This window comes from Nematolebias whitei, chromosome 5 (assembly GCF_014905685.2).
Source record: "Nematolebias whitei isolate Nwh7 chromosome 5, NemWhi1, whole genome shotgun sequence".
Classification (NCBI taxonomy): Eukaryota; Metazoa; Chordata; class Actinopteri; order Cyprinodontiformes; family Rivulidae; genus Nematolebias; species Nematolebias whitei.
Genome location: NC_056502.1, coordinates 45135190 through 45162612, shown reverse-complemented (window position 1 = coordinate 45162612; position 27423 = coordinate 45135190). Strand labels below are relative to the sequence as shown.

Here is a 27423-nt window from a genome sequence, read left to right as displayed (position 1 = left end):
GGGGGTGTTGAGCATCTGCTCGGTCCCCCTCGTTCCAACACTACGCTCTCTGGGAGGGAATGAGTAGCGGGGCTGCTGCTGACGTCACATGTCCCAGAGGAACCATCCGATTCGCTCCGAGACTCAGCATCAAAAAAGGCGATGGCGTCGTCCAGCAAACAGTCCCCCGACGTCAGCCTTGAACATGGCTGCTTGCCTCTGCCTCTCCTCAGGAGGGAGGAGGTCACAGAGACGGCAAAAGGAGGCGAGGTCGGCGTGGCGGGGACCCAGGCATCCATTGCAGTTCTTGTGCCGGCCAAAACTCAGCATGTAGCCGGTCTTGCAGGACGGGCACAGGCGGATGGTGTTGGTGCTGGACATCGCGTTCTTGGAAGATCAGTGCTGGTTTCTTGCTGAAGAAAAATGGGAGCCGATTACCTGCTCTCAACGTAATTTATACGGATCGGGTGGGGCCCAAAGGTGGGCGTGGACTAAAGTTTTCAGTGCTACGCTTTGCGTGACGGGATAAAACCCACTAGCAAATAGCCTTAAAGGGCGAAGCCTATACAAAATAGAACAGTTTCAGCGTCTCAGCGCCACCAGCTGGTGCGAGGTGAATGGTAAATGGTAAATGGACTGCACTTATATAGCGCCTTTCTATCTTATTTCAAGACACTCAAAGTGCTTTACACTACAATTTATGTCCTCATTTACCCATTCATACAACACTCTACTAGAGCTATACAAAGCTAATTGAAAAAAAAATCATTCTAAAGAGACTAATCAGTGCTTTAGATCACATCCATACACCGATGGGACACACATCAGAGGCTATGAGGGGTTCAGTGTCTTGCCCAGGGACACTTCAGCATGTGACTGCTGGTGGATTCGAACCCCCAACTCTCGCATTGGAGGACAACTGCTCTAACCACTCAGCCACAGCTGCCCCCACAGGTGCTGACATCAATTTGAACCCCACCCACTGGAACTGGTACAGAAAGCATAATGGAAACACAATATGTACCGTACTGAAAAAAGCCATGCTGCACCGGTACTACAGGTACTAATGGAAAAGGGGCAATAGTCTCTCCAGCATGTCCTGGATCTTCCCCGGGGTCTCCTCCCAGTCGGACAGGCTCGAAGCACCTCTCTAGGGAGGCACCCAGGAAGCATCCTTACCAGATGCTCGAACCACCTCAAATGGATCCTCTTGATGTGGAGGAGCAGTAATTCTACTCTGATTCTCGCCTGATAACTGAACTTCTCACGCTATCTCTAAGGGAGAGTCCAGCTACCCTGCAGAGGAAACTCATTTCAACCGCCTGTATCCACGATCTCATTCTTTCAGTCACTACCCAGAGTTCATGACCATAGGTGAGGGTAGGAATGTAGACAGAGCGCTTTGCCTTACAGCTCAGCTCCCTCTTCACCACAACGGACCGGTACAGAGTCCGCAATACTACAGAAGCTGCACCAATCTGTCTGCCAACCTCACGCTCCATTCTTCCCTCACTTGTAAAGAAAATCCCAAGATACTTGAACTTCTCCATTTGAGGCAGAACCTCATCCTTGACTAGAAGAGAGGAATCCACCCTTTTCTGACTGAGGACCATGGCCTCAGATTTGGAGGTGCTGATTCTCATCCCAGGTGCTTCACACTCAGCTGCGAACCGCTCCAGTGAGAGCTGAAGATCAGGACACAGGGACGCCAACTGGACCACGTCATCTGCAAAGAGCAGAGATGGAATCCTGAGGCCGCCGAACCAGACTCCCTCTAGCCCCTGGCTGCACCGAGAAATTCTGTCCATAAAAGTTATGAACAGAATCTGTGACAACGAGCAGCCCTGGTGGAGTCCAACTCCCACCCTGAAGGGGTCCGACTTACTACCGGCAATGCAAACCAAACTCTCGCACCGCTTGTATAGGGGCTGAACAGCCCAAAACAACGGCCCCCCAGTCCCATACTCACGGGGAATCCCCCACAGTGTATCTCTAGGAAACTGTTGAATGCCTTTTCCAAGTCCACAAAACACATGTAGACTGGATGGGAAAACTCCCATGACCCCTCGAGGACCCTAGTGAGGGTAAAGAGCTGGTCCAGTGTTCTACATTATCAAATTATTCCACGTTTTTTTTTAAGTCTATATCAAGTATAATAGTTATTACTGGTAGTTAAATGAAAACAAAAGAAAATATTCTTTGTAACTAACTTTTTAAGCATGATCTGTAACACAACACTTAATTTACTGTTCATATATCGTTTTTTTTTTTTGTTTTTTTTTCTAGCATACTAATATTGTCCTTCAGTCCTCAGCCATAACTTAGACATTGATGCATGTCAGTTTATGGTATATCCAAAAGATCTTACAACTTGTAGAATTGTATTTTCATCATAACAAACTTACAGTAGCCAGTGAGTACAAGTTAGGGAAAGTTTTTGACGGGTAAACAGGCCTCATGTAGGGAGCGTGTGTTCCACATGTTCCTAAAAGGACACAAAAACTACAGGTTAATTATGAAAAGTCTAACACCAGTCAATCGGTTTAGCTCAAAACTCATGAAAATATCCTGACAACCCACAACAAATATACATTTTCCCTATTACATGATATTTACTGTTTATCTGTCACTTTTCCCAATAAAATAGCAAACAAAAGTTCTCTCTCTGCATGCACGTCTTACTGAGTTTCTCAATGTTGGGTATGACAGTGTTCCCTCTCTTCACATAAGAAGCTCTGAATCCATCCACTGACAGTATGATGAGTGGAGGACGGACAAACCTGCACACAAAACAAAACAGAGAATGTTTGAAATCTCCTTTGTCAGCCTATTTCAACTTTGCAGCCCTTCTTTAAAGATCCATATTTACCCTGCAGGACATTCAACAGTTTTGATCTCCTCACATTCATCCTGCAGCCACGAAGTGTCTCCTGAGAAAGACAGATGATTAACTGCACATGCGCTCGACTTAGATAAAGTGCAACACAGCCAGAATTCCAACAGAAGATTACTTCATACTTCTTTGACTAAATACAATGTTGATTGTAAACTTCTTCATACTTGTCAAAGATTAGACCACGAAAAATAAAAATTTGAGACCATTTTGGCTTATGACATTTGACATGCCTCAGAGGTTGACTCGCTCTAGCGAGGTTTGTCAAAATGAGACTGGACACTACACATAATGGCTGACTGATGGATTAGCCACACGATCGGCATGGAATTTTTATTTAAAATTAATTATTTTAAATTATTTAGCACCTGCTGCACCTTTGTGTAGCCCTTACTGCAGGATAAACTTCCACCCGCAGCAGATCAGTCAGAGTCAGGGAGATTTATTTGTCATTCACATCACATGTGGGAGATGTGATGGAACAAGATGATGTACACAGGGTCCCAGTTACCATCCATCCATCCATCCATCCATCCATCCATTTTCTTCTGCTTATCCGGGGTCGGGTTGCGGGGGTAGCAGCTTAAGTAGGGAGGCCCAGACTTCCCTTTCCCCAGCCACTTGGGTCAGCTCCTCCGGGGGTATCCCGAGGCGTACCCAAGCCAGCCGAGAAACATAGTCCCTCCAGCGTGTCCTGGGTCTTCCTCTGGGTCTCCTCCCGGTGGGACGTGTCCAGAACACCTCACCAGGGAGGCGTCCAGGAGGCATCCTAACCAGATGCCCGAGCCACCTCAACTGGTCTGGTTCCTCTCTCGATGTGGAGAAGCAGTGGCTCTAGTATTACTATTTAAATAATAAAATAAACTACTACTTACTAGGGCATTAACAGAGTACTCGAGTAATCTACACATCGATTGCTAGGACATCTATCGAGGTTAAAAAATTAACATCATGTAGTGTTCTATGGGCTAGGTTAGCTTCAGAGCTTCACTACAGTTATATTTAAAATAACGAGTTCTCTCTTTTTCGAGCTAATTACAGCCATGTGACAGAGGTACTGTGCGTAGATGGTTTAATCAGTGACATGAGACGTTAATTTTCTTTGAACCATCAAAATAAATTGGTCATTTATTGAACAGAATCAAAATTTAACATCAAAACATTGTACACTTGATTAGACTGATCTGGTTCTGATTAATAAAACTTGGCACGTTTTACTTAATAAAAACAACAGACATTTCTGAAGGCATCTGGATTAATTACTGGCAAGATAGAAGAGTTTTAAAGATGGGAAATATGGAGGAGTTTAAAGGGAGATGTTGAAGGAAGATGTATGTCTGTAGACCAGAACAACACGCTCCTTCCAAACGCAGTTCGCCCACGGTACACTTCGCGTGTAGCTCGTGACGACTCTTTACCTTGGCAGAGGATGGGTCCACTACGGTCAAGAGGTCCCTGGCACGCTACCTTTCAGCGTCTTCTCAGGGCGACTGCGACTCGGCAGAAGTCGTGAGATACTCCGTTCTACAGAACAAACTTCCTCAGAAGTTGTAGGGCATTCGCCTGGTGATAGTCACAACGAGGCGCCGTGATCACAGCAGAGATGGATGACTCCATCAGACTGGAAAACTGAGTCTAAAGTTCCACTCAGCAGTGGAAAAACTCCAGAACTCTAGAACAGCTAGAACTCTCCCAGAACCTCAGAAGACCCTGAAGACTCTAGAAGCCTAATAGTTCCAGGAAGTGTCGACTTTTAAAGAGTTCTGCTTCCGGTCACTTTAGTAAGTCCTGATTGGTTGAAGCAACCAACCGGGGTGTGGTTCTAGTGATGTCAGAGGGTTTTTACAAGTCAGGAAAACAGCAAGAATGTTTTACGAATATCCTGATGCATGCTCAATAATCCAGGTAGAAAAATCCAAAAAAGTTTAATCTGGTCCGCTGGACATTCAAAAAAAAAAAAAAAAAAACCCAAAGCAAAAAAATATAGAAATGTTTCGTCTCTCATCCGAGAGACTTCCTCAGTCTGAGGTGCTGTATTCAGCTCAGTCTCTTAAATAGCACCTTCTCAGAGTGGACCAACCAGTTTGCTGCTGACAACCAAAACCAGCTGATCACATGCTCAAGAAGGACCATCAGCCTAAGGATGGATCATTAGCACACTGATGGCTGTTTACTATTCACAGAGGGCTGAGTGATACTAGCAATCACAGCATTGTAAGAGGGGGGCAATTGAACACGTAGGCCTCCACCCCTGTTTAATGATGGACGATTTCTTTTCACAAAGATGGCCTCCTTTACTCCTCTCTCAAACCATCGTTCCTCTCTATCCAGGATGTGCACATCTTCATCCCTGAAAGAGTGACCGCTGGCCTGGAGATGAGTGTAGACCGCAGAGTCCTGGCCTGATGATGTTGATCTTCTGTGCGGTTGATCTTCTGTTCTGTTGATCTTCTTTGCACAGAAGATCAACAGAACAGAAGATCAACCGCACGTTAATGCCCTAATAAAGTAGATGCCATTTTCTGCATTCTGGTGTATTTTTAACAGGTTGTTAAACATCTACGTTTACCTAAATAAGTAAACGATTCAATAACTATTTTAGAGAGCAGCAATAAGTAGCCTGACCAGCAGCTCTCATTGTGTGAATAGAGCATGCTCTGCTTCTCTCAAGCATCCTAACACCCCCACCCTGGTCAACAACTGCTGACAACTGTATTGTGGAGCACAGTACAGATGCACTAGCTAAGATGCTACAGACGTAGCGCTCCGCTTCTCTCATGCATGAACCCCCTTCCCCACACCACCCTCCCAACAGCTCCTACTGGTAAGGGGTGTTTACCTTCAGGACAAACTGAGGTCGCCGATTGGTCATTTGATGACGAGCCTACTGGATTTATTGACAGGTTGCATTGAGGATCCAACTCGTGCAAAGAAAATCATAGATTTTACTGGCCCGTTTAAGACTGTCATCACTTATTCCATATTTATTACAAATTTATTCAATATTTTGGTAAATCTAAGGTTTGAGAACTGAGTTTCCTTAGAAAATCCTATGGATGGTGTAACATATCATGAGACAGACACTGATGTTTGGAAGACAACGCCCTTTACTCGTCATCATTCAGGTCTTTTATAACAGCACAGTGCCACCTACTGGCAATATAAAGTAATTAACTTGTCTCATTACAGTATATATCACATCTCCCTCTCTGAATTTTTTTTTTTTCATAGTTCATAACAATGTCATAGTTAACTTTTAGCAAAATTCATAAATCCCGTTCAGTCCATATAACGTCTTGGCCTTTTAACAGGTCTTTCACAGCGAGTTGTTCTCACAGGACTGTTAGAAGTAACAGTACTGTCAGTCACTACTGTTGGACTGTGTGGAACAGTGGAACTGTCTGGAGTAGAGCTAGATGGTTCAACACTTGGCTGTGTATCTTGCATGTTTCTTGCATCTTGAGGAGGTTCAGTACTTGGCCATGTGTTCTGTGTCTCCTCTTGATAAGAGTACTCTGGTATATTATCATCAGGTACTCTTGGAAATTCAGTCTCTCTTGTTTTGAGCAGGTGTTTACGGTTCCTCCTGTACAGTTCTCCAGTTATAGTTTAAACAACATATGACCTTGGCTGACTGTGTTTTTGTACCACAGTGGCTGGTTCCCATTTATTGCCTTGTCTAATCCTCACTTTATCACCATCTTGGAGAACAGACAGCATCCTGGTTCCTTGATCAAAGTATTGTTTCTGTCTTTGTTGACTATGTACTAGGTTGCTCCTGACATTTTCATGGAGAGCTGGTTGCAACAATATGTTTGTCACAGGTATTTTTGACTTGAGCCTTCTTCCCATGAGCAGCTGAGCAGGTGATAATCCAACTCCATACACTGGTGTATTCCTGTATTTAAGCAATGCTAGATATGGGTCACCCCCACTCTCCTGTGCTTTTTTCAGTAGGTTTTTTATTGTCTGAACTGCTCTCTCAGCTTGTCCATTCGACTGAGGGTAAAAAGTACTTGAGGTTGAATGTTTAAAACCCCATTCTTTACTAAATTCCACCATCTCTTGGCTCACCAGCTGTCTGCCATTATCAGACTAATTCATCTGACACACCATGTCATGCAAACACGGACTTCAGTCCAGTGATTACATGATTGCTTGTTGTTGCATTTAGTTTGATGATCTCCGGTCATCCAGGACATGATGAATTCAAAAAGTGTTCAATACAAAAACAACTGGACTTTATTTGTAAGAGAAGATGTAGAAGACATTTCGCTCCTCGGACGAGGAGCAAAATGTCTTCTGTTACAAATAAAGTCCAGTTGTTTTTGTATTGAACGCTTTTTGAATTCAGTACTGGTGTTTGGCTGACGAGAGCTTTTAGTTTATTAAAACTATTTTGTTGCTCTGGTCCCCAATGCCATTCCACATCTCCTTCCAACTTTCTTAAAGGAGTACTCAAATTTGAAAGGTTGGGGATAAATTTAGAAAGGTATTGCAATAATCCTGCAAACCTCTGAAGAGCAGATTTGTCTTCCGGTGCAGCCATGTTTTGTATAGCTTTAACCTTTTCAGGGTTAGGTTTAAGTCCTTTCTCGCTGAGAGCATGTCCAGTGTAACTGATCTCGGTCATCCTTATCTTGCACTTACTTTTGTTCAATTTCAGATCGATACTTCTCAGACGGTCTAGCAGTCATCTCAACCGATAATCATGCTGCTCTATGCTCTTTCCCCAAACCAGGATGTCATCAATTATATTGACTACACCATCAAGCCCTTCTAAATGTCTGGCTATGCACCTTTGGTACACTCTAATGCCATCTAAGGTGCTGATGATATACCAAATGGAAGTCTTTTAAATCTATATCTCCCAAATGGAGTACACTGTTGAGAACTTTCTATGTTTAACTAGATTTGCCAAAATCCATGGTTAGCGTCTAAAACTGAAAAAAATCGGGCATTTGGCATTTCAGCAAACACTTCTTCAATTGTGCACAATGGATAATGTTCTCTCTTGATGGCTTTATTCAGGTCCTGTGGGTCAATGCAGATCCTTACCTTATTGGGTTTAGTTACAGTAACCATGCTATTCACCCAATCTGTTGGCTCTGTCTGTTTAGTTATCACACCCACACTTTCCATTCTTTTTAGTTCTGCTTCAATTTTGCCTTTGAGAGCAACAGGCACTTTTCTGGGAGCATGAACCACTGGAGCAATGTCTAGATTTGTCTGAATGTGGTACATTCCTGGTATGCAGCCTAATCCAGAAAATAAATCCTCATTCACTCATAATGTCATCCTGTTTTTCAAGTGCATGTAGTCTCCTAACAAGTCTCATTCTTTCACTTGACTCTCCTCCAAGAATTGCAGGTGCATTATTCTTTATGACCTCAAATTTTAGATCATACCTTTTATCTATATACTGACATGTCAACCTATTTTTTTCCTTTTGCTATAAACTGATGGCCTGCATAAGCAACAAGTTTAGCATGTGATGTGCTCAGCTGTTGATCCAATCTCAGTTTTCTGAGGTATTTCATTGACACAACATTGCAATCAGCTCCATTATCCAACCTGACTTTCAAAACTTTCTTGTTGACAATCAGATCTTTGTAGTATGACAATATATGAGATATATATGCATACAATATTCACGAGTTCCTCATCTTTCTGACTGTGTAATGTCGTGCATTGAATTTAACAGAAATGTAACGAGAGACGTTATTTATCTTTGACCCATCAAAATGAATGCGGTCATTTATTTTCAGAATCAAAGTTTAACATCAAACATTTACATTAATTTGGCAAAATATGAAAATAATAACAGACAAGTTTCACAAAAAAGGGACATCGATCACTCGGCGGTGAACGAGGACTTTGCTTCAGATATTTCTAAAATATCTGTACTGATTTTATGAGAAAGAGGAGAGTTTTAAGATGAAATGGAGTTATCTTACAGAGAGATATGTGAGGGAATTAATCTGTTTGACCAGAACGTACACGCTTCATCAGATCTCAGCTTGCCTCCGGTACACTTTAGTCGAAGAAGAAACTGTTACCTGTTGATGTAGATCAGCTCGGTATAGAATCCTTCCGACTATTTCAGCGTCTCCGTTGAGAGCAGCTGAAATCCTTAGATAGTCGTGTGTGGTTTGTTCAAACAGAAGTTATAATCCCAAAACGTCTCTGGATCATCCTGAACGCGTTTGCACCCAAGAACTCTGAACTCCTTTCATTCTTCAGAACTTCTCAGACTCTAACAGAATCTTTCAACTCCAGCAACTCTCTAGTTCTTCATCTCTTCAGCCTCTGGAATTCTCCTGAATTCTCCTGAATTCTTTTGAATTCCCTGAATTCTCCTGAATTCTAACATGAACTGGGAAGTTGCCACATTTTAAATGGGTCGACTTCCGGTTCATTTGAGAGCTTTTGATTGGTCGATGGACCAGGAATAGAGGTGTGGTTTATGATGTAAGATGTTATTAAAATTCAAGGATTGTTTAGTAACAAACAGAAAGATTATTGTAGGACTTCAGACTTCGTGGAGTCACACACTTATAATCTTCTGCAAAAGTTTAAACATGACATCTTTCTCGGTAAACATTTTAGTTGACCGAAAACCGACCTTTCACATACTTACAAAACTTGGCTCATTTCAGACAGAAAATCAAGAAATGCATATTAACCTGATTTCTTCTTTAAATGAGGAATAAAAATCATTACTTACTGTTTATGTAAAAATAAAAATGAGTAGTTCTCTTCAACCTGTAACTTTGAGTGAACTAACACAATTTTGATTATCAAACATTTGTAAAACAGTGATGATCATAGAGAATTGTCTTTTCTGCTTGATTAATTCAAGAAAGAAAGTCACCAGATGGCTCAGACTGTATTCAGATCAATGAAATAACAGTCCCTGTCCATCTGATAGATTTGAGGTCATCAGGGTCAGATCAGGGTCAGATCAGGTTCACTACATCTTCATGCCATTTTTCTGCCTTGGTTACAGTCATGTTAGCTTGTGATGCTGTGTGAATGGAACCAATAAAGAATTCCTCCTCTTTAGCTTCTGACTTATTTATATGATGCACCTTCGGGTTGTTGGTGTGCTGGTGTAATTTGCATATTCTTGCATAGTGATTTTTCGTGTGACAAGCTTTACACACTTGTCCATAAGCAGGACATTTCTTTGGATCGTGCTTATAGCCATATCTTGTGCAATTTCCTTGATTCCTCACATTTCCACTCTGTGCTGTAGCTCCACTGTCTCTCTGTTTATCATATTGTTTTTTTCTTTGTGACTTTATTGACAGGGATTTCAACCTCCTCTTGTAGACTTTTTAACTGACTCCGACTGCACTCACTGGATCTGCAAATGTCCATTGTTTTGTCCAGAGTGAGATCAAGTAAAAGGACGATTATTGCGAGAGCCTGATCCCACTCCTGACACCATGTGACAACATATCATGAGACAGACGCTGATGTTTGGAAGACAACGCCCTTTACTTGTCATCATTCAGGTCTTATATAACAGCACAGTGCCACCTACTGGCAATATAAAATAATTAACTTGTCTCAATACAGTATACATCACAGATGGTTTCTTATATTTTCCAGGGGTGCTAAGTTAAAATTTAGGGGTGCTTAAGCACCCCCCAAAAGAGGCCAAAATAGTCACTGGCCTCCACCCTTAAAAGCTGCACACCTTTACAGAGTTTTTTGTAGTTGGTACAGCAGTCTCCTCTGGTCAGACAGTCGTCAGAACAGTGGCAGGCATGTTGCTCATTTCGAGCCTCCCCACACCGGTCCTTGCTGCACTCATAGCCCCCATCTGTAGGCAGGAAGAAAAGAAGGCATCAGCATCTTCGCTGTACATTTTGAAACTTTTGCAAAGTTGTAACTAAAGTAACAGTTTAGTACAGAAACCACAATATTATTGTGATGGTGGTTTGGCCACAACAGGTAGCATGGAACCTACATTGACTGTATTCTGCATTTTAAACTTTTTGTTAATTGGACATCTTTTTAGAAAAGATTTGACTAAATATATTAAGACTCTCAGGCACAGAAGGGATTAAATAGCAGGTGGAGGTGAACCAAAGACCACCAGACTTGAAGAAATAATAAATTCAGACCACAGGCGAAGGGAGTATTAGAAGTCAACTGTTGATTCAGCAACTGGAAAGAAAAAGAAAAAGACAACAAACATGTAGAGATTGTTCAAACAGCAAGAAACCTTTCTGTGGATCATTAGGTCCATAGCTCCTTTCAGTTCAGACAGAACTGTTCTGCTGGGCAATCAGCCTGATTGTTACAAGCTCTGATCAAAGACTGAATTGCTTAAAGTTTCAAAAAGGATTTGAAAATTAAAGCTTTAAAAAATGTCTTTCTTAACCCCAGTTTTTGTTTAATTTTCTGAACTAGCACAGATTAATTATAGGCCCAAAATAATGCAGGTTTATCTAAAGTCCTCTGTGGGGAGGGAGGACATTTCAAAGTATGACAAACGTTGGTTACGTACTGTAACCCCAGATTCTATGAGTATAGGTACAGCCCTTTAAGGCTATCGCTAGTGGGTTTATCCCTTCGCGCGCAGTGCAGCACTGAAAACTTTAGTCCACGCCCACCGGCTGTGTGGGCCCCACCCCCGGTCCGTATAAATTACGGTGAGACTGGGCAATCGGCTCCCAAATAGCTTTTTTCTTCAGCCATTTAGGAACCAGTGAGGCCCATAGCTTAAAGGGCTGCACCTATACTCATAGAATCTGGGGTTACAGTATGTAACCAACGTTCTATTTCGTATAGGCTTCGCGCTGTAAGGCTATCGCTAGTGGATTATAGGTAAAGCAGGCTGTAGTCCATGCCTCACTGGGTCCATTCTTTCACAAAAAAACATTTCATCACTCAGCCTTCTGTAAGCTCCATGCGCAGGAGCGCACTAGAGAAAAGATCTCTGGTAAGGAAAAAGGCTGAGATAGCAGAACTGCTGCTGTGAATAGGAACAACGGAGGATACAAATTGTAACAGTGTAACGATGAACAGAGCAGGCCAACAGCTCCTCAGAATGAACTGAGTAATAACAATAAAATCAGCAGCCGTGAACTTGTGACTGATTAAAAAAAAAACTCACACTGCGACTGCATGCAGACAGGTGTGAGCTCAAAAGTGAGGCTCCATGAAACAAATAATAATCATTCTGTCAGAACCCTGAGAACAGAATGGGTCATGGAGAAAGTACAAACATCACGTAGATTAAAAACAAATAATTAAACACGGCGATGACCAGGCAGCCGCCATACAAATATCCTCCACTGTCATCCCTCCATGCAGAGCCGTGGAGGATGAAAAACCCTCTGGTGGAATGCGCTGAAATTCTCTGGAGGATCCAGCCCAGATGAACTGTAAGCTTCAGAAATAGCCTCACACAACCAGTGTGAGAGGTGCTGGGTGGATAGAGGGCATCCTGAGGAGCTGTCCCTGTAATGCACGAACAGACGCTGAGAGTAGCGCAGTGTGGCCATGTGCGCCACGTAACACGAAAGTGCGCGCACGGGACAGAGGAGGTGAGATGTTACTTCCTCTTCAGAATTATGAGGAGGATAAAATCACGCTCTTAAGCCTCCCTGGTAAGGTCTATTCGGGGGTTCTGGAGAGGAGGGTCCATCGGATAGTCAAACCTCGGATTCAGGAGGAGCAGTGCAGTTTTCGTCCTGGTCGTGGAACACTGGACCAGTTCTACACTCTCAGCAGGGTCCTGGAGGGTGCGTGGGAGTTTGCCCAACCGGTCTACATGTGCTTTGTGGACTTGTAGAAGGCGTTTGACGGCGTCCCTCTGGGAACCCTGTGGAGGGGAACTCTGGGAGTATGGGGTACCGGGCCCTTTGATATGGGCTGTTAGGTCCCTGTATGACCGGTGTCAGAGCCTGGTCCGCATTGCCGGCAGTAAGTCGGGCTTATTCCCGGTGAGAGTTGGACTCCGCCATGGTTGCCCTTTGTCACCGATTCTGTTCATAACTTTTATGGACAGAATTTCTAGGCACAGCCAAGGTGTTGAGGGGATCCGTTTTGGTGGCCTTAGGATTGCGTCTCTGCTTTTTGCAGATGGTGTGGTCCTATTGGCTTCCTCAGATCGTGATCTACAGCTTTCGCTGGAGTGGTTCGCAGCCAAGAGTGACGCAGCCGGGATGAGTATCAGTTCCTCAAAATCCGAGGCCATGGTCTTGAGCCGGAAAAGGGTAGAGTGCCCTCTCCGGGTCAGGGAGGAGGTCTTGCCCCAAGTGGAGGAGTTCAAGTATCTTAGGGTCTTGTTCACGACTGAGGGAAAAATGGAACATGAGATTTATAGGCGGATAGGTGCAGCGTCTGCAGTGAAGCGGGCGCTGTACACGTCTGTCGTGGTGAAGAGAGAGCTGAGTCAAAAGGCGAAGCTCTCAATTTACCGATCGATCTACGTTCCCACCCTCATCTATGGTCATGAGCTTTGGGTTGTGACCAAAAGAACAAGATCTCGGATACAAGCGGCCAAAATGAGTTTTCTCCGCAGGGTGTCTGGGCTCTCCCTTAGAGATAGGGTGAGAAGCTCGATCATCCGGCAGAGACTCAGAGTCTAGCCGCTGCTTCTCCACGTCAAGAAAAGCCAGTTGAGGTGGCTCGGGCATCTGTTTATGGTGCCTCCCTAAAGAAGAAGGGAGAAGTCTGGGCCTCCCTACTAAGGCTGCTACCCTCACGACCCGACCCCGGATAAGCAGAGGAAAATGGATGGATAAAACCCATCCAAGGTTATCACTCGATCTGAATGAGCTTGTGATGCTTTTCAGAGCAGGGTTAAGACGCAGTACAGCTGAACTGCCATCAGCTTGAATTCTGAGACATGAGAGAGCAACAGAGAGAGCAGATAAATCACTCACTCTCTTTGCCGACGTCAGCGCTTACAGCAGGGCTGTTTTAAGTTACAGAAATTAAAGTGAAACCTGATCTTAAGGCTCAAAAGGAGCTTTGATCAGAGCATGCAGGACCATCGTTAGGTCCCACTGTGGAGCTAGTGGACATGACACAGGTCTGTGTCTCCGTACACCTTTCAGAAAATGCTTCATCAGCGGGTGGTTAAAAACTGTTCTGTCACCGAAAAACCTCCTGACCAGAAGAAATAGCTGTAGCACAAGTTTTAATTGTGCTGAACGCTAAATTTTTGTCCATCAGTTGCTGTAGAAATGACAGCACGCCACCTAGTGGACAAGAGATGTCCTCCATGCCTTTCTCTGCACACCAGTGCTGAAAAACTGTCCACTTTGATGTGTAGAGCGCTGTGGTGGAAGCAGCTCGTGCGCCCTGAATCGTATGCACCGCATCCTGTGGGAGGCCCATCTTTCAGTGTTGCCAAATAGAGTCAAGGTTTACCAGCTCAAAAAACTAACAATATGTGGCAAAACGTAACAATCCAACAAAAATCTTCCCGGATTTCCTAGCAAAATCGGAATGAAAACCGCCCAATCTGGTCACACTGCCATATTTTCTAAACGGATCTGTTTAGCAGCCAACCCCAAAAAAGCTGACCTATTTCTGGGTAACTCTTGATCGCTCTTCCTGCCTGGGAGAGAGCCCCCCCCCCCCACACACACACACACACACACACCGCAGTTTCCACGGCCGACCCGATATCAGTCGCTGCAGATTCGGGAACCACGGGGTGCTTATCAGAGTCAGAGTCAGAGTTTCTTTATTGTCATTCGCACCTCATGTGGTACATGTGGTGGAGCGAAATTATGTACACAAGGTCCCAGTTACATCCAACAGTAAAATGTATAAGAAAAACATTAATAACATCTAAGATATGAACTAAGAAAAACATCAACTAAATATACACTAAGCACTCATATGCGCTCGAGAGCTGCAAGGATGACTGACAGTTCTTCCTCCCGGACCCGGTCCAGGGTCCGTGATATCAGCAGGACTGGAGGGAATGCATAAAGGAGCATTTTGGGCCACGAGCTGTGAGCGAAGGCATCCACCCCTAATGGTGGGTCGTCTTGTGGGCTCAGTGAGAACCATAATTGACACTGGGCGTTCTCCCATGTGGCAAACATATTCACTCCTGCTTGGCCGAACCTACTCCAAATCCGAAATATCAGCTCGGGATGGAGGCTCCAGTCTCTGTGGTGGGGACTGCCCCTCGACATTATGTCCGCTCCCCTGTTCAGGATGCCGGGAATGTTCACTGCTCTGATGGAGAGCAGGTTTTTGTGTGCCCAACACAGCAGCTGTCTCACAATGCGTAATAGTTGGGCTGAGTGCACACCTCCCTGACGGTTTATGTAAGCTGCCGTCACTTTGTTGTCTGTGTGAATCAGAACATGCTGATCTCGCAGCAGGGGGCAAAATGCTGAGTCACGTTTCAGACCGTGAAACATTCTAGCATGTGGTCCAGCCACTGTGCTCCCACTACCTGGGACAGACACATTCCTCCCCAGCCTGACAGGGAAGCATCTGTGAAAACTGAGACGTGTGACGTAGGCCTGCTGATGGAAACTCCCTCTGACAGAATGAAGGGGTTTCCCCAATGATTCAGATCGGTTCTCACAGAGGGGGGCACAGAGATAATCTACCTCTTCTGGCGCACATGATCTATGTGCAGGCAAGCGAACCATCTCTGAAGGTGTCTCATGTGAAGCAGGCCCAGGGGGCTCCAACAAAAAAGGGTTGTATGCGTGCCTCTGTGCTGAGCCCAGGCTGCAGTCTCATGTTAGAGCTGAGGTGAGCCGGCGCACACGGAGAGGAGGAGTGAGCGCTTTCTGAGTGAGACGCCATTTCGGTGGAGGCTACAGCTGTCGTGGAGAAACACGTTTACTCCCTCTGCGCAGTGAGTGGGCAGAAACGACAGAAAATAAAACAGGCTCTGGCTGAGAAAGAGGGATTTTACTGGACTTGGTCTGCTGAAAAAACATAATTTTTAGCTGATGTGGCAGACGAGTGTTTTGTGATATTTGCCGAACTGCGGTGTTTTTTAAAACACTGTTTAGAGGTTACCGGCTTGTTCTGTGTGAGGAATGTGTGAAGCGAGGCAGCTGTGAGATCAGTTGATCTGACAGTCAGGCTGGAATCAGATGAAACTTTACTTTCAGAGATGTTTCTGTTTTATTTCAAAACATACATCATCAAAAAACACACACATTCCCCTCAAGGAGCTGTTTCCTGGTGGAGGGGGCCGGTGGAGGAGCGGAGTGTGAAGTCGCTGCCGCAGCTGTGGAACGCCTCTGCTGCTGTTGCTGGCCACGGTGGTCCCTCCAGCGGCCAGAGGGGTGGGAGGAGGACTGTGACATCACCAGATGGTGTACTGTCTCTGAGACCTCCTCGGACCTCTGCGATTTCTCAAGGATAGTCCTGAAGTTGGCCCCAAACAGCGCCTCTGGGGTGATGGGGCCCTCCAGCATGTCTCTCTGCAGCTTCTCGGACAAGGATGGCGAGAGCTGGAGCCAGGTGGTCCTCTGGATCATGGTCATCCAGGTGGCGATGCGGGACAGGCAGACCGCAGAGATGTCGCACGTTTAAGATGACATCAGCGGCTTTACAGAGAGAGCTCTTTGTCTCCTCCAGCAGGTCTGCTTCCTCCAGCCTCTTAGAGATGCTATAGGCCAGCAGGGCGACGTTGTTGTTTGCCGCGGTCACCTGGAATGAGCACTGGTGAGCTCGGTTGGAGAGGTTTGTCATCATCTGATCATGCTTCCCTGGAGGGACAGGTTGCTGGTCCATCCTGGAAGCTTTTGCCCCAAGCGCCTCCGCCAGGCTTTGCTCCAGTGGGGGAATCGAGGGAAAAAAACTCTGATCCGTAAAACTCTCCACTCTGGAGATGGAGGCAAAGGTGGAGACTGGCGTCTTCAGCTTGCCGGGCCCAGCTGCAGCCTCGTTCCAGTAGGATGTCACTGCTGGAAAGCGGGGCCAGATGGGGTCAGGGCGACGAGCCGAGGCGGAGCCAAACCTTCCCGCCAGATCATTTTATCGGGTCAGAGGGAGGCAAGGGATGGAAAGTCCCTTTGTATTAGCAGTCTCCTGGATTATGTCGGGCAGCTCCGAGAGGAGGGCACCGACGGCTCGGAGCGGTGTGGTTGCCAATGTGGGAAGACCCGAGGTGGCTGAGCATTTGCTCGGCCGCTCTTCTTCCGTCACTACGCTCTCTAGGAGGGAGGGGTCAGCAAGGCTGTTGTCAGCATTGCCTTTCTCAGAGGAATCGTTCGATTCACTGCGCGGCTCTGCATCAAAGAAAGGCGGTGGCGTCGTCCAACGCGTAGCGTCCCACCACGGAAAAACACTAAGCGGCACTGCTGCCAGTATCGCCTTTTTCGAGAGAATCATCCGATTCACCGTGCGGAAAAAGTGTTAGAAAAGGCAATGGCGTCGTCCAGCGAGTAGCGGCCCGCCACAGAAAAACACTCCTCGGCACTTTCCTTGAAAAAGGCTGCTCATCTCTGCTTCTCTTTGGGGGGAAAGAGCTCACAGGGACGGCAGGAGGTCGGTGTGGTGGAGACCCAGGCATCCTTCACAAAAGTTGTGCCAGTCAAAGCTGGACATCTTTTCCTTCTTCGTTCTTCTGACAGTACTAGCTAGCTGGCTGAAGAAAAAATGGGAGCCGATTGCCCGGTCTCACGGTAATTTATACGGATCGGTCGTGGGGCCCACACAGCCGGTGGGCGCGGACTAAAATTTTCAGTGCTATATGCGCGAAGGGATAAACCCACTAGCGATAGACTTAAAGGGCGAAGCCTATACGAAATAGAACAACGCAAGTTTGACTAAAGAAAAATTACTGCAAGGTTTGTTTTTTAAATATTTGTTGTAAAAAACTAATTAGCACCTTAATGTGTCAAAAGCAGCACAAGTAAAAGCACTGGACCTGACCAGTCACTGTTGTACAAAGACTCGTATCACCACATTGTCATCTCCCATTTTATTACAAGTGCCACAACATATCCATCCATCCGTCTGTCAATCAATTTATTTATATACTACAGCAGGTTTATCTATGAGAAGATGCCCCACCATAAGAAGAAAAAAGTTCTCTCTAGGTCATCAGTCCACAACTGATCTGTGTGGGAAGCTTGTCCCACCTCTAAGTCATTGTCCAACCAGCATAAGGCTCTGCTCTGTCAAGTCTCTTGTCACCTCAGTCACCTACTGACTTTAATGTAAAACGTTTTTTTTTTCCCCAACTTCCAGACTCCACAAATTAATTCTCCTTGATTAGGGCAAGTCACACCAACATGCTTGTTGTCACACGTCACGTTTACTCCAGCTTACGAAGCTGCGTGTAAGAGGTAATGTTCAAAATTTACCATGACTAATGCTTGGAGCAGTTTACCTGTGGAAGCAAAACATCAGTCAGGACCTCCAGCAACAAATCAGAACGGTAAACTAGTTCACTCCAACGAAGAGAAATTATATAATGGAGGATTTTGGAGATTAGGACATCTGTTATATATTTACATACAACTCTTAACAAAACTTTTTACATGTTGCTGTCCCTACATGTTCAGAGGACAGTTTATCAGTTTATATAGTGTGGCACCTCTCATGGTACACAGCAATGAAATCAACTGTTTATTGTTAAAATTCCTGGCAAATTTTCATAAATTCTTGTTAATTTTCACAGAAAGTTTCCAAGTTTGAATTTTGCAACACAACACTGTCAATGCTCTGGGGATGATTGAGCTCTTTAGATCACAGCACAGCACAGTGCATATGACAAATAAAGAAACTTTGACTTAGACAGTTGATCTGTCAGAGGCAGTGGAACAAAACATGAAGTACTGTGTTGTAGTGGGATTGAATGAGGGGATTGGGCATATAGGAGAATCAAGGATGTTTATGGAGTACCTGTTCGGAGGCAGAGCTGGATAAAGTCTGAACAGCAGGCGTTGTAGGTCTTACAAAGATTGTCACAGCGACAGTTTGGGTGCTCCGCTTCTACCAGTTCAAAACACCTGTTCCAGCAGGAGCCAGAGGTCGGCACATTCTGAGACCCAGAGCGAGCTGAGGACAAAACAATCAGAGAGACTGGTAAAAAAACATAATAATCCATGTCTGTTTTGTCTCTTCAAACTGAACGTTAGAATCTTCCTGAACGAACTCAACACTGCTTAAAAGGGGTGGGGTTTCTGTGATCAGTCACCATGGATGTTATTGGGCCTACAAAGTATTTTAGAAGGGGCTTATGACAGTCAAAATCCTTCCAATGTTCTCATGTGGAAAATCATTCTCAAATTGTTCCACTATTTTTAGATGCGGTTTCTCAAAGACTGGTGAACATTTGCTCATCTTTATTTCTAACAGATTCAGCCTCTCTAAAATGTTCTTTTTAAACCCCGTCCTCCTACTGACCTGTTGCTAATAAGTACCCTAATTAGTTGCAAACTACTCCTCCAGCTTTTTCTAAATGATATCACTTAATTTAGTCTTTTGTCTCAAATTTGTTCAGATGTGTTGCAGCCATAAAATTGAAAATTGCCACAAACTCTGGGTAGTGACAGAGAGAATGAGATTGTGGATACAGACGGTTGGTATGAGTTTCCTCTGCAGGGTAGCTGGACTCTCCCTTAGAGATAGGGTGAGAAGTTCAGTTATCCTGGAGAAACTCTGAGTAGAACCACTGCTCCTCCACATCAAGAGGATCCAATTGAGGTGGTTCAGGCATCTGGTAAGGATGCTCCATGGGCGCTTCCCTAGGGAGGTGCTTCAGACACGTCCAACTGGGAATAGACCCCGGGGAAAACCTAGGACACAATGGAGAGAGTATGTCTCTCGGTTTGCCTTAGAGTCCTCCCAGAAGAGCTGGAAGAGGCTGTGGAAAGTGATGTCTGGACCTCCCTGCTCAAGATGCTGCCCCCCATGACCTGACTTAAGAACAATTGGAAGATAATGGATGGATGGATGGATGGATGGATGGATGGATGGATGGATGGATGGATGGATGGATGGATGGATGGAATTGTTTAACTTTTATTAATCCACCTTTTGATAATACATAATTTAGGTTAAAAATGTGCTTACATCATAAAGCTTGGAATTTTGGGAAATAATATAAACTGTAATAAAGCAGTTTCATATTAATAAAGCAGATTTTTTATTTATGGACCTTTTTTTTTTTGGAGTGTTAGCTTAAGAGAAAAAATATATACAGTACCTAACTGAACAAAAAACTAAACTAAACAAACAGTGGATCAGGTGAATCTCCAGGCAGAGTGTAAACTCCAGTGCTTTATTTATACTGACTCCACATAAAACAGCAGAAACAAGCTCTCTCTACCTTCGAAATGAACAGGTAAATGTAAAAAATAACACTACCTCCCAGGGTCACAATAACCAGATGTAAACTCACCACCCCCTCTTTGCCCCCTCGTTTCTTTTCGTCTGTGCTGGCAGACTCTTCTCATGGAAAATAAGCCCAAAGAGCAGCGGAAATTCCTCAGAAGCAGCAAGTCTCATCTAAATGCACAACTGTGTATACAAAAAGTGATATCAGGAAACAACCAGGGTTCTCATTCTGGTTCAGGTTTGACTGTCCAAAGCCAAGACGGTTAGACTTAGCATTTAAGAAAAAGTCACAATTTGATTTTGTATTTTATACCTGGAGAGTAGCCAAGCCTTTTTGCCTTCACTTGGCCAAGAAACATTTGTGTGCAGCCAAATTATACTTCACACTGCAGGAACTGAGCCACTTTGACGACTAAACTTAAGTGTTGTTATTTTTGTGTGCTCAAAACCAATCTGAACAGATCTATTTTTGGATGTAACTGGGGCCTTGAGTACATCATTTCATTCCACCTCATGTACCACGTGTGATGTGAATGACAATACAGAAACTTTAACTTGAACTAAAACATTATAATGTGACAGGACCACACGTGCATGGGGAGAATATGTAAATTAGTTTCCTTTCAATTTGTGTCTTTGGGACACCACATTTGTTGATAACTTCTGCCTTGACCTGGTTGTGTTAAGATAGGACAGGTGTGAATCTTCCCACTACACATTCAAAATGTTTCCACTCAGACTACCTTGGTAGGTGGTCTGGACCACTTGTGTACACAGAGTATGAACAGCAGTCTGTCCCAGTCCTCCGTGAGGACCTCCTGCTGATCTGAAGCGACCCCACATATGGATGTCTCGGGGTTGTATGGGTATTGGGGTCAAGCTAATCTAGTTCACTGTTCGTTTTAATGAACTCAAACTGGATTCAGTTTTGTAACACTAAGGCCCTATTTACACGGACACGATGGGGGGAAACGTAGGTTTTTTCGTATGTTAATTAGAGGAAAAGATCCGCGTTGATATGGACGGATTATGTGTTTACATGCATCCGAAGGAATCCCACCCGCCCTCCCGAATCCGCTGTAGTTACCATGCCAGGTCATTAGATGGCGCTGTGAATTTTGTACCTTCACCTAATGTGCATGCGGCACGCGCCTTTCCTGTGAGCTAAAAAGCTCAGCTAACAACAATTTAATAACAAGTAAAAGCTGGATTTTGGCTGGATTGTGGATAAAAGTCGACAGATTTGACACCAAGCGGGACCGCTTCGTCTAACAGCTCCACACCGGTCGCTGAGTGGACCAGAACCGAGTCGACGATGTCGGACTTTACTCCGTGATAATCAGTAGCTGTTTTACAGCAGGTAAATCAACGTTCTTAATAATGTAATGAAAGAAGAAAAAGAAGCTGTCTCCCACCAGGCGAATCGGTTCTGAATGAGGCTCGGCCCAGGTGCAGAGCAGGAGGACGTGGAAGAGAGAGCTGTTGGATGAACTATTTATTTAAAATTCCTCTCAGTTCTTTTATTCAATCCACTGAATGTTTTAAGCTGTATTAATCAAAGGAGTGACAGCCTGAATGAGCCAGATGAACAACGTGGGACTTCCATACCGGATGAAAACGAGAGTCCAGTTGTTTATTAACGTAGTTTACAGTTAACTTGTTTTAATAGTGTGTTCAGTTTAATTATCAGTGTTTGTGTGACATACAGTTTGTGGTGTTGAATAAATAGATAAAAATTAAACCTGATGTCTTAATTTTCAACTTTAGTGTTCACGTTATATGTTTAGCATAACTTTAAATTTGAATTACATAATGTCCATATAGCTTCATTTAGCTCAAAGCTTCATTATATCTCTCACACTAACATAAATACTGTTTATTATTATTAAACTGTTATTATTTAGCACATTTAGTATGTTATAGTGCAGCGTGACGTGTGCGCATGCCTCGTTCTATAAACAGCGACATTAGAACTGGATCTGACTGTGTCTCTTCCAACACAGATGTCAGACACAGCACCTAGAATCTGACGTAGATTAACTACGAGATTAAAAATATATTCCATCAGTCGTAGTTCTGAAAGCACTGTGTCCGCTGCCATGCTGATAGAAATATAGCGTCTGTCCACGCGTGCGTGTGCGCATGTGATTTAACACAAAGCCTCAGCGGGAGATGTTTACATTATCAGTGGGGGGTCAGTGAAAAACCTCCACTCTGGAAGGTGGGTTCAGAAACCTCCAGATTCAAAAAGGGGAGCCCCTGGTGTCATGTAAATGATCAGCAGAACCGCAGAGAGAAAGCTGTGGATGCGCTCAAAATACGCGCCTTGTAAACAGCCCCTTTATATCAATCGGCTTCGGATGTTATCAGCCCATTAAATGGCTGTTATTAGTTGTTATCATCCCCATATGTAGCAGCGAAACTGCCCCACCTACCTCCTAGTAGGTTTAAAGGTACGTTATTATTGCTGATAATAGACAGCGTCACATGGGGTTAAACCAGGAAGTGTCTTTTTTTTTTTTTTTTTCAACTCATGTAACCCTTTTCCTAAACGTAAGCTAAGCTTACACATGACCCAGAGGACCAACTCTAAACTTAACCCCCTTACCCTTGTGCCTAAACCTAACCAAGACCGTAAACCTAACTGCCAGCCCCTTTACTCTAAACCTAACCAGGTGACGTTATTATGAGCGCTAACAAAGGTAAAAACAGGGCCTATTATCATTGCTAACAACGCTAACAATGTACCTTTAAACCCACTAGGGGGTACAGGAGGGGCAGTCTGACCGCTACATATGGAGATGATAACAACTAATAACGGCCATTTAATGGCTAATAACATTTGAAACGGGTGTTATATCTTACTCTTCCGTCAACTTTAATATGACCCGAACTGCAACGTGTACCCCCCCCCCCCCCAAATGTTATATCAAAGCGACCGGCTCAGCCCAATGATGTGTGCTATTACCTTTATTGGTGTTTCGAGTTACCATGGTGACGTAATTTGCGAACAAAGATGCTGTTTTCCTCATGTGAAACACCTGACGGAGCACTGGTCACCCCTCTGCAGCTCTGAGGTCACATGACCTAGAGTGGAGAGCTCCATGAACAAAACTCTGAAAGTTATCGAACAAACTCTTCCTACCACCACATCTTTTAAGATATGCTCATATATTATATATCAAAATGTAGGAATTTTTGTTGACTTTCCACCATGTGATTTGGCTGTAGGAGTTATGGTTTGGTTGTGAGGTGCCTCAGAAGGGGAGAGTGCGACCAGATCACTCCTGTTTCTCCATTATAACTCTGACAAGTTTTTTGTTCAGATGACATTGTGAGGAGTGTTTTTAACTCATCATATCTCTGACAAGTAGTGCTGTAAAAATGTGAAAATGTACATGTGTGTGAACCAATCTCTTGTGTCAATAACGCTTCAAGAATTTTTTCAAAAGACCTTATTGTTTTTATGCAGTGCACATTTGTTCGAAGCAAGATTTTGTCTCTTCTTGCTCCTTCGTCTGTTACTATGCCCCGCCACCCCACACATGCACGTACCCATGCACAGGTGCATGCATGGGCAAATGCACGCACCTCTGACCTGACTTCAGGAACACAGAAATGTAAACTTAGATGGACTGTCTGTTAGCAACATATCTCATGAACAGCTCATTGGATTTGTTTGAAACTCACAGAAAGTAATCATCACATGTATCTCTAGAATTAATTAACCTTTGGAGCCATTTTGATTCAAGATGGCTGCCACAGCTACCTCAGCAAACACAAAATTGACTATAACTCAGTCATTCTTTCAGATACTTAGCTGAAATGGTTGTAGCTGAGCGTGAGTTGTTAAGACACTGCCTGGCCAAAAAATAAGTCTCCACCAAAAAAAAAAGGTCACACACGAATATTTCGTTGGACCGCCTTTAGCTTTGATTACAGCATGAATTTATAACAACATTGTTTCAATAAGCTTCTGCAATGTCACAAGATCTATTTCCATCCAGTGTTGCAGTAATCTTTCACCAAGGTCTTGCATTGATGACTAGGCACTAGACATGATGGATGCATCCCTTTACCTGCCTCTCTTCTTACCCTGATGAGCCCATCACTCTGGAACAGGGTAAATCTGGACTCATCAGACCACATGACCTTCTTTTATTGCTCCAGAGTCCAATCTTTATGCTCCCTAGCAAACTGAAGCCTTTTTTTTCCCCAGTTAGCTTAACCGATTACTGGTTTTCTTAAGGCTACACAGCTGTTCAGTCCCAATCCCTATAGTTCTCTTCACATTGTGTGTGTGGAAATGTTCTTACTTTCACCATTAAACATAGCCCTGAGTGCTACTGTTTTTCTTCAATTTGATATCACAAAACGTTTAAGTGATCACCGATTACCATCATTCAGGATTTTTTTCCGGCCACAGTTCTTCCTCGAAGTCGACGGGTCCCTGCTATCCTTCCAGTTTTTAATAATATGTTGGACAGTTCTTAACCCGTTTCTACAATCTCCTTAGATGTTTTCTCTACTTGATGCCAGTGATTTGACCCTTCTCAAACAGACTGACATCTTTTCCACGATCACGCGATGTGTCTTTCAACATTAAGAACAACTTTAAGAAATGAGAAGCAACTCATTGCACCAGTTGGGTTAAATAACTTGTTGCCAGCTGAAAGATAATCATCCATGCAGTAATTATCCAATAGGAGGCTCGTACCTATTTGCTTAGTTAAATCCAGGTGACAACTTTTGTTTTTGGCCAGGCAGTGTACATAATGCAAATCAAATATCCAAGATGGTCGCCTTAGCTAAAAGAGAAAAAATATTATAACTCAGCCATTTTTTACAGCAATTCAGGTGAAATTTGGTGTGTTGGTAGCTGAGAATGATCCCTAATAGATTCTGACTGAAAATCAAAAATCAGATGGTGCTTGAGCAAAAAAAGGAACAATACAATAAATCAGTCAATTTTAGTGGTATGTAGCTGAAACTTGGTGTGGTGATAGCTAAGAATGTTTCCCATCAAATGTTGCATCAAAATCAAAAATCCAAGATGACCACCACTGCTACTTTGAAATGGATTTAACTCAGCCATTTTAACACATATCGAGCTGAAATTTGGCGAGGTTACAGCTGAGAACGTTCCCTATCACAAACTGAATCCAAATCTAATATCCAAGCTGGCTACCTTAGCTAAAAGAGAAAAAATATGATAACTCGGTAAATTTTAGAGCTACTCAGCTGCAACTTGGTATACTGGTAGCTGAGAGCGAACAGCAACACATAGTACTGTCAGATCAACAGTTTAAAACGGCAGCAGCCTGGCCGTCCCCATCAAAGTTTCTCCTGGAACTTTCTAGTTTTTTTTTCTACTGTTTTACTATGTTTGACTTTTAACTGTACATATAGTTCCCAATTGATGTCACACTTCCTACATCTTCTTGGGCATCCAGTAAGAAAAACAAACCGAAAGTGGTTTCACTTCAGTGAATGCTCGTGACAGATCAATAATGGTTGTGCACTGTTGGCTTAAAGGGTGCACAAAAAGGCCGACAAATCAGAAAAGCAAAGTTACCATATCTCAAAATTAAAAAGCATGAAGGTGTACACACTTTGTAATTCAGCAACTTGTTATTTAAACCATGCTAGCTAAATGTTAAATGGACTGTACTTATATAGCGCCTTTCTATCTTATTTCAAGATACTCAAAGCGCTTTACACTACAATCTGTGTCCTCATTTACCCATTCATACATCACTCTACTACAAACCGGATTCCAAAAAAGTTGGGACACTAAACAAATTGTGAATAAAAACTGAATGCAATGATGTGGAGATGGCAAATGTCAATATTTTATTTGTAATATAACATAGATGACAGATCAAAAGTTTAATCTGAGTAAATGTAACATTTTAAAGGAAAAATATGTTGATTCAAATTTCACAGTGTCAACAAATCCCAAAAAAAGTTGGGACAAGTAGCAATAAGTGGCTGGAAAAAGGAAATTGAGCATATAACGAACAGCTGGAAGACCAATTAACACTAATTAGGTCAATTGACAACATGATTGGGTATAAAAAGAGCTTCTCAGAGTGTCAGTGTCTCTCAGAAGCCAAGATGGTAAGAGGATCACCAATTCCACCATTGTTGCGCAGAAAGATAGTGCAGCAATACCAGACTGGTGTTACCCAGCGTAAAATAGCAAAGACTTTTAAGTTATCATCATCAACCGTGCATAACATCATCAAAAGATTCAGAGAATCAGGAACAATCGCTGTGCGTAAGGGTCAAGGCCGTAAAACTCTACTGGATGCTCGTGATCTCCGGGCCCTTAAACGTCACTGCACCTCAAACAGGAATGCCACTGTCAAGGAAATAACAGAATGGGCTCAGAAATACTTCCAGAAAGCATTGTCAGTGAACACAATCCACCGTGCCATCCGCCGTTTCCAGCTGAAACTCTACAGTGCAAAGAGGAAGCCATTTCTAAGCAAGCTCCACAAGCTCAGACGTTTGCACTGGGCCAGGGGTCATTTAAAATGGAGTGTGGCAAAATGGAAGACTGTTCTGTGGTCAGATGAGTCACAATTTGAAGTTCTTTATGGAACACTGGGATGCCATGTCATCCGGACCAGAGAGGACAAGGATTGCCCAAGTTGTTATTAACACTCCGTTCAGAAGCCTGCATCACTGATGGTATGGGGTTGCATGAGCGCTTGTGGCATGGGCAGCTTGCATGTCTGGAAAGGCACCATTAATGCAGAGAACTATGTTCAGGTTCTAGAACAATATGCTCCCATCTAGACGTCATCTCTTTCAGGGAAGACCCTGCATTTTTCAACACGATAATGCCAGACCACATTCTGCAGCAATCACAACATCATGGCTACGTAGGAGAAGGATCCAGGTACTGAAATGGCCAGCCTGCAGTCCAGATCTTTCACCTATAGAGAACATTTGGCGCATCATAAAGAGGAAGGTGCGACAAAGAAGGCCCAAGACGATTGAACAGTCCTCTGTCCCCAGACGTCTGTTGAGTGTTGTAAGAAGAAGGGGGGATGCCACACAGTGGTAAAAATGGACTTGTCCCAACTTTTTTGGGATTTGTTGATGCCATGAAATTTGGAAACAACAGATTTTTCCCTTAAAATGATACATTCTCTCAGTTTAAACTTTTGATCTGTGATTTGTGTTCTATTCTGAATAAAATATTAGATGTTGGCACCTCCACATCATTGCATTCAGTTTTT

The 27423-nt window shown here is 43.8% G+C and overlaps 1 protein-coding gene across 1 annotated transcript in view; it reads right to left on the bottom strand.

The window, feature by feature from the left end:
* LOC119410417 (ectonucleotide pyrophosphatase/phosphodiesterase family member 2) overlaps positions 1–23166 on the bottom strand; it is a 23805-nt gene extending 639 nt beyond the window's left edge. The window contains exons 1-6 of the mRNA XM_037677329.1: positions 23142–23166; positions 18737–18892; positions 10578–10703; positions 2849–2909; positions 2662–2759; positions 2385–2464 (exon numbers count right to left, since the gene is read on the bottom strand). Of these exons, the coding sequence (XP_037533257.1) occupies positions 2385–2464; positions 2662–2759; positions 2849–2909; positions 10578–10703; positions 18737–18892; positions 23142–23166 (546 nt within the window). The remainder of the gene's footprint in view (positions 1–2384; positions 2465–2661; positions 2760–2848; positions 2910–10577; positions 10704–18736; positions 18893–23141) is intronic.
* Positions 23167–27423: the final 4257 nt, after the last annotated feature.